An 8,119-nucleotide genomic window follows, 5' to 3' on the forward strand; every position below is an offset into this window, starting at 1 on the left:
AAAGGCGGGGGGTGAGGAGCCTGACTTATGGAAAGCCTCAAGGAAGCCTAACCAAGAGAGAAAGTACCAGAAATTCTCTGCTGGCTCAGGGAATGATGCAAAGACACAGAGATGGGAATGCAGGTTGGGGGACAGATGTGGCATCCTGCCTTGGGGCTAAAGTTCTTGGGGTCGAAGTTCTCACTGATAAGGGAGGGAAGAGTTTCTGTTGGGGTCTGTAGGATGGGACTGTCCCCAGGCATCCTGCACCAACCTTGGGCTTTCAGGCCTTAGGAGGTACAGAAAAGACCTAGATGTTCCACAAAACTTCAGGGGAGGAAGAGGAGGTCAGTGAAAGGTCAGCTGGGGAGCCTCCCAAGAAGGCTGCCACTGTGGCCAGGAGGCTGAGTAACCCTAACAAACCAGTGTCAAGACGGAGTCCCCCTGGATCTCAGGAGTATCAGTGCAAGCCAGACCCAAAGAGCAGCCAAGTGAGCGCAGAGGACCGCAGAGTCCCAGAGAAGCAGAGAGAACTCCGCACAAGTTACACTCGTTACAGACCTGAGCACCAATGTCCCCCAGACGCCCAGGAATGAGAAAGTAATACCACACACACCCAAGAGCCTGCAGAAACTCAGGAGTCCTCCAGTGTCCTAGGGCTCAAAGTCACTTACGCCTCCATGGCACCATCTGGGACAGGGAGGAATCTGGTGAAAGCTGGGGAGAAAGGATAAGAGAGTGAGTCACCCCAAAAAGAGAATGTTCCTGAAAAGACCCCTTCAGGGACTGGATTGCATTCTTTTCTTCTTTTTCCTCTGCTATGCAGTGGGAGTCAGGCGTGGGGCTGGAAAGGAAAGTTGTGTAAGTTATAGAGAAGAATGAAGTAGCGGGTTCTTGGCATATATCAATCAAGTGTGAATAAATAGGTGATTCCAATTCAGATGCTATGAAAATACATCCTAGAGATTTCTGGAGATTTAAACCAGGGTCTTGTGCTTGAATGTAGAACATGAGAACCAGAGGGGACACTAGAAATTGTCAAGTCCCTGGTATTTTCCTCTGCTTGTGCCTTATCTGATGGTGCCCGTCCCCTTTCTCTCCTACCCCATGAACAGCAAACTGCAAGCACTGGCATTGAAAAGATGGCACTGGCTTTGCTATATGCGTTATTTGGAAATGATGATTCATTAAAAGGCTGCCCCCAGCCACCGGTCCCAACATATGTAGCTCAAAAAAGGCTGCAGGCAGGAATCAGAGCCATAGGACATGTGTTCTGTGGGTCAGAAGCCAACCCTGGTTTTATTAAAGTATGTACAGGTGACTGGGAAGGAAAAGGACCACTCTGTGATATGGCCAATGCCACAGCCAGGCTCGCTGTCTGGGGCTGGCCCATTGGTGGCTCTTTGGAAGTCGGTCTGGTTGGAGCCTTGGAAGAGACCTGATGAATCCGATCTCAACCTTCTCTTGACCAGAGCTGACCATGGCATCTGGTCCATCCCCAAAAGGCGGGAGGGGAAGCCCACTGGGTTGGTAGAATGGGGTGAATTTCTTTGCCACTTACATAGTCTCTTTGGAAGAAACTGAGTTCTTGTAAGCAGCATGGGAATCTTCCAGAGGACCCCAGCAGTCAGGGAGGCAGTGGCCTACCAGAAAGTAAGCTCAACTCGCCCTCCACTGGTTTTGAAATCAGAAGCCCGGGCACAGCGAAATTCACGGGCAGAATCCCACTCTGGGTCCATACTGCCCTGGCTGACATGTACACGGACGGCTGCACAGAAACTCTCCTCCCTGGGCCTGTGGCTCACTTCATGTTTCTCTCGATCCAGTCTTTAAAAGGCAGCACTTTGGTGAAGGCCGTGGAGAGGCTGTGGCTGCACGTCTTGTCATAGCTCCAGCTGACCAGCCCCACCAGGTGCCAGCGGGGCTCCGGGGATGCCCGGCCCGGGAAGGACACAGCCGCGATGCCCCCTGTCTCAGCTGTGCAGATGTCAGAAGGGGCCGTGGGGTCCCGGCCGGCACAGAACATGCTGTCCGTGACACTCACCGGGATCCCCTGCGCCTCGTGCTGCTCCTCACACAGCAGCGAGTCCGCCACCCTCACCACCCCCGAGCGCAGCGTGTCGTCCTTGTAGCCGGGGCTCCTGGAGTCTGCCAGGACGTTCCAGCCAGCCACGGTGATGCGGGACTCCTGGAAGGAGGTGCTGAGATCCCGAGGGGCCGCCAGGCAGATGGGCTGGACGCGGGTGCTCATGCGAGCCTTGTCCAGGAGCTTCAGGATGGCAATATCCATATCCAGCAGGATGGGGTCGTAGTTGGGGTGGAGGATGATTGCAGAAATCTACGAAGGTAAAGAGAATGGATAGCAGTGGTGAGCGGCCGACTCCATGGTGACGGCAACAGGCAAGCCCCGGGCTAAATTATTGAGAGAAAATGTCTGAGAACCAGCTGCAATTATTCGGACACACTTCACTCAATGGATCACAGAAAGCAATTGCTCTGTTTCCAGGGTCGCAAACTGAAATGCCTACCAGGGCTGGCAGGTGGTTTTTAAATAAGTGGAGTGGACATGCGAGGCTTCGAAGGACAGGGGTGCACACCCCAGGCAAAGAAGCACACCACTCTGCTCAGCTGACCACTGCCATGCAGAGATGCTCATTTTGCCAGAGAGTAGACTCCAGACCTCTGGCTGAAACCTCTTGGTTTTTAAATGCTGGCTGCTGCTGCTGCTGCTAAGTCGCTTCAGTCGTGTCTGACTCTGTGCGACCCCATAGATGGCAGCCCACCAGGCTCCCCCCTCCCTGGGTTTCTCCAGGCCATTTCCTTCTCCAATGCATTAAAGTGAAAAGTGAAAGTGAAGTTGCTCAGTCATGTCCGACTCTTAGCAACCCCATGGACTGCAGTTTACCAGGCTCCTCTGTCCATGGGATTTTCCAGGCAAGAGTACTGGAGTGGGGTGCCATTGCCTTCTCTGAATGTTGGCAAATAACTGATTAAAAAAATATACAGTAGCACTACCAAAACACAAACCTCTACAGGCTACCAGGTGGCAGCCTCTGGTCCACTGTAAACATTTCATTTACCGTCAAGCCAGTAAGTTAGAGCTACACCTAGGATGGTCCATGGGACTTTTCCACCAAGCCTCCCCTGATTATCCCCATTCTTGCTCATCACCCTCTTTGATGGGGCCCCCTGGAGCTTACATCTATGATACGCTGTAACATTTTTATAGACTTGTTCTATATCTGAGCTCATTTACCCAGGGATTCTATTGTGCTGGATTAGTCACAATATACTGGTCTGTCTCTTCCCCTAGCCTGTGGACTCTTCAGGGCAAAAATCATGCCTTGTTCAGTTCTGTGTGTATTCCCAATGAATGGCATGCTGTGGGAGCTCAACAATGGATGGATGGATGGACAGGTGGATGAGCTAGATTGCATGAGAGGGTGGATGGTACAGAAGGAGGGAGGTAGGTAGGGAAAGAAAATAATATTAGAAATTTATTGAGTCTCTATGTCCTCACAGTCTACCTAGCACCATGTCCTAAACATAATAGGTGGTTGGTTACCTTTCAATGACCCCAATGATAGAAGATATTTTTTATTATCTTATTTAAAAAAAATTTTTTTTGGGGGGGAAAGACTGCATAGTCTTTCTAGATGCCCCTTTCTAGTATCTGCCAATCATGAAAGATTAGGCTTCTAGGTGGCACAGTTGGTAAAGAATCTGCTTGCCAATGCAGGAGATGCAAAAGACAGGGGTTCAATCTCTGGGTCAGGAAGATCCCTTGCAGGAGGGCAGGGCAACCCACTCCAGTCTGCTTGCCTGGAGAATTCCATGGACAGAGGTACCTGGTGGACTACAGTCCATGGGGTTGCAAAGAGTCTGACAGTACTGAGCAACTGAGAATGCATGTGCCTAATCTTTCCAGGCTCTGGACTGGATGTCAAGGTGACAGACTGACAGAATAACTGCTCGCCCGGTGCTGGGAGCTGCCGAGAAATAAACCAGACTTCTAGGCTGCAGCCCTCTCTCACCCGCAAGCTCTGGATGCTCTTCTCATCCCGGTCGTCATCCCTGTAGAATTTCCCCAGGACGACTTTGAGGTCTGCCGTCTTGATCACGGTGACCCTGCCCAGGTCGGTGACGCAGTGGGCAGCCACCACCACCGTGCGCTCGTTGACCAGGGCACCGCTGCACACCAGAAACCAGGCGTCCTTGTGCAGACCACCCCCGTGCACCCCGCCGGCCCTCCTGTAGATGGCAGCCTGCCACGGCCAGCGCATGCCCTGGGTCTTCGGAGCAGAGACGTTCTCGGTTTTCCCACAAACTACGGAGAAAGCACCAGCTCAGTGAGATAAACTCAGACCTTCCCATCCAGAGGGGAATGTGTCAATCAACCAACAGAGCATATATCTGGAAAGGTGGGCCCTATGGGTGTCAAGACCACGGAGCATCTAACCTGTTGTTGTTTTTTTTCCTTTAAATACTAATCAACCACCTTAACATGCTTGACTATGAAGTCGAGGGTTATAACTGGGAGTCTTACCATCCCAGGCACTTACTGGGTAAGTTGCCTAATCTCTTAGAGCCTCAGTCTTCCTGCCTGCAAAATGGATACTGTAATCACAACTGTCTCCTAGGTTCTTGCAGAGAGTGGATGAGATGATGTATAATGTATATAAACAGATTCAAAATATTGTGACTACTGCTCTTCTCCTCTGACAAAAAAGGATGGGGTAGTAGCTGAGTATGTGCAAAAGCCCACTCCAGACATTTCCATGTATTATCTCAGTAATCATTATTACATAACCTGTAAGTAACTGATACCTCATTACTTATGAACAATAATGTAATTAATCCCATTGGGTGATGAGGATGAAAACGGGGGCTCAGGTAACCAATATGACATAACTAGAAGTTCTCTGGCACTTTTAATCCCTTCCCCACATGGTGTTTAATGACTGTTCTGTCCCTTTTCTCCAAGTAAATATGATAAAATCATCCACAAGAAAGCATGCCCCCTCTTCCTCAAAAATTCATCTAAGATTTAATCATCTCTCAAATTAGGTTAAGCCAAAGGAAGGAAACTCTAACTGTGGAATTTCAGACTTCACCAAGCTGGGGGAAAGTATTAGAGGACTATTCTTTTGGACCAGGATTTTTTCCCCAGAAGTCTTCAACAGGGTCAGGGGCTTTTCATAGGCAGCCACGAGAGATGCAAGCTGTTTTAGTGCAAGGACAAGCCTTGACTCACTAGGGATGCAGGATGGGGCACGGCCACTCCACTTCCCAGTCCTTAGACACGTCCTCCGGCTGCTGCCCAGGCGGCGATAGAAGGGTGAGATGCACTCGTACTGGAGCTGGGTGTGCAGATGTTGGTACCCAGGCGGCAGGTCTCCAAAGGGAAGGACTGGCTTCTTGGTAGGGGCGTCCTGCAGTTTCTGCTTGCTGAAGGCTGATGAGTATAGCTGATGTAATGGCGTCTCCCTGCATCACGGCAGAGGGGCCCGGAGAGAAAGGAGGGCAGGAGACGGTCATTACAGCCCTTTTAGCATCCATGCCAAGCTACACGAAGATGTTCAGGTACGAAGGAAGAAAACAACAGCTATCTCATCCTGTGTGTGGGTGATTCGCTCTCCCTTTCTCCCCTCACCTCTCTCTGTCTCTCTTTCTCATACACACACATATCTCTTCTACTGAGCAGATTTTCTTGCACACTTCAACCTTCTATTTATTCCTCCATTTCCATTTCTGGCATGCCTCCAGCTACCCAGGGTTTTAACCAAAGAGCATAATATCTGACATAATAGCTGCTTTCCAAAGGTACACTATACATGCGCACACACACACACACACACACAAACTAATTGTGAAATTAAACAAGAAAAGAAGTTAATTTCAAGGAAAGAAATCCAAGTGACTACTCTGCTCTAACCATTATCATAATGGAGCAATATAAGGAATTGACTCGAACTAAACTGTGTTGATACAGTAGCTTGATTTAGCAATTAACGGATATAATTAGTCCACCTCAGAGAATAGAACCTTCTCTCAGAGCGCATTGATTGGGAGAAATAAGAAGCGCTGTGTGCAAATGTGAAAAGGCCTTTTAAATGAGCCCTGAAGTTGAAGTCCCAGAGGCCACTCTGGGGTTCTTGGGAGAGAGGTATGCATACTACACAGCTTATGCTCATTTTATATCAGTGCATAATGACTATTAACTGACAAGTTAGATTTCCTTTAGGAATCAATGTTTTCATCCCTGTTTAATGCATGGAGAAAGGAAGCCCAGAGAGGTAGGTGGGGATGCTGAAGGACACACAGGAAGCCAAGACAGGACCCCAGACAGCACTGGGCAGTCACGATTCTCACCCCGGTGAGAATACCATTGTAAGAAATGTTTCACGTGTCTGTACAATGCTTTGCTCAGAGCAAATATTCCACCTACATTGATTCCATTCTACAAATCTTTAGCTCATATTTAGAACCAGCTCTGTAGCTCAGGGGGCTCTTGTACTTGCAAACAAGCTCAGGTTTTGGCCACTGAAGCTTTGCATTGCCTTTGGGGGTTCCTGGATGAGCCTGTCTGCTGAAGACCGTCATATCCTTGCTCCAGCAATGAATCTTCCAGGGAGATATTTGCCTTGCATTTAATCCTTAACAATTCCTAGAGGCAAACGTTAGTGTGATTGCCCTTATTTTTGAAAAGAGGAAACTAAAGGCTCTGCAAATTTAGGAATCTGCCCAAGAATAGCCAGCACTAAAGAGAGATGACAGAAACAGCACTTGAACCCGTCCATCCAATCCAGCCATTCACTCATTCACTATTTTGGGGGTGTCCACTATGCGGCAGGCGCTATTCTAGGTACTAGAAGTTCAGCATGAACTAAACAGAAAATGTTCTTGCATGTGTAACTTTCACAATTTTTTGGTGGGTTGTGAGGAGACAGAAATTGAACAAATAAACAAGCAAATGTCAGTAGGACAATAGGTGAAGATGGATGCCCAGGTGCAAATTGGAGATCTCTGTAAAGGTCAGAGAATACTGGGTAAAGAAGTCAGCTCAGCAGTCAGGGTGGAGGCAAGGGTGCTATCCTTTTTAAAGGACGGTCATGGAGGGTCTCTCTGCCAGGTAAAAACTGAGTAGGGAACTGAAGGAAGCCAAGCATTAAGCCTCGTTGAAATCCAGGGGAAGCAACTTCCCTAGCTTGCCACCCGGGGTCCCCACCTCTGTCTTTCCAGGAGAAAGACTAGGTGGACTCCCTGCCCAACCCCGCCTCCCGCCCCGAGGCTTCACATCCTTCATCAGGGGCTAGTCGCTCATCTCTGGTTCCTAGCTCCACCAGCCTGCTTTATCTGATTGATCACTACCAAGGACATCTTCCTAAGCCACAACTGACCGTGTTTGGTAGGAATGCCATCTCCCTAAAAGCTGCATGATAAATACACAGTCATTTTAGGACTCAAGTATTAAAATCCAGCTCCTCAAAGGCCATCTTAAAGTCTGGCTTCCCACCAGCCACTGACTTTCCCACGATCCAGTGAAACCTGTACATATTCCAACAGTTGCTACCTCTTGGCTAAAGGCAGCTAGCTAATAAGCCTCCATCTAACAGGCCCTTTTCTTTCCTGGCAAGTCAACACGGAGTGTCCCTAAGAAACCTCAGACTGTCTTTGGCCAAACACAATTAGGGAAAGGGGGTGGAGAAAGGAATGGTCATTTGCCTTTAAAGCAGAGTTCAGGTGTTTCAACCTCACCTTGACTGAACCTGCATTGGAAGAACTTTCCGTCTCACCAGGTCTGAGATCTTTGGTTCTCGGCAGGCTAGAAAGAAAAAGTTAAAGCTGCATAATCCTTTTCCATACTAACTGTTCACACCATGAATTCAGATTCATACCTGACCACCCTCTCTGGACACCAATGCACATTCCCCAGGCTCTCAGAAGTGAGACGTGTCAGCCAAGCACGAACAGCTCGCTTAGCAAAAGAGCATCCTGAGAGACTTCCCTGGTGGTCCAGTGGTTAAGAATCCACCTGCCAATGAAGGAGAGCCAGGTCCGATCCCTCATCCAGGAAGATCTCACATGCTGCAGGGCAACTAAGGCTGTGAGCCACAGCTACTGAGCCCATGCTCTACAG

The 8,119-nt window shown here is 49.1% G+C and overlaps 1 protein-coding gene across 1 annotated transcript in view; it reads right to left on the reverse strand.

Moving 5' to 3' along the window:
• Positions 1-1,246: 1,246 nt before the first annotated feature.
• Positions 1,247-8,119, reverse strand: part of PAMR1 (peptidase domain containing associated with muscle regeneration 1) — an 80,718-nt gene continuing 73,845 nt past the window's right edge. Inside the window, exons 8-11 of the mRNA XM_010831859.1 lie at positions 7,738-7,804; positions 5,234-5,466; positions 4,014-4,306; positions 1,247-2,317 (exon numbers count right to left, since the gene is read on the reverse strand). Coding sequence (XP_010830161.1) covers positions 1,781-2,317; positions 4,014-4,306; positions 5,234-5,466; positions 7,738-7,804 — 1,130 coding nt within the window. The 3' untranslated portion in view covers positions 1,247-1,780. The remainder of the gene's footprint in view (positions 2,318-4,013; positions 4,307-5,233; positions 5,467-7,737; positions 7,805-8,119) is intronic.

This window comes from Bison bison, unplaced genomic scaffold (assembly GCF_000754665.1).
Source record: "Bison bison bison isolate TAMUID 2011002044 unplaced genomic scaffold, Bison_UMD1.0 scf7180017864531, whole genome shotgun sequence".
NCBI classification, from domain to species: Eukaryota; Metazoa; Chordata; class Mammalia; order Artiodactyla; family Bovidae; genus Bison; species Bison bison.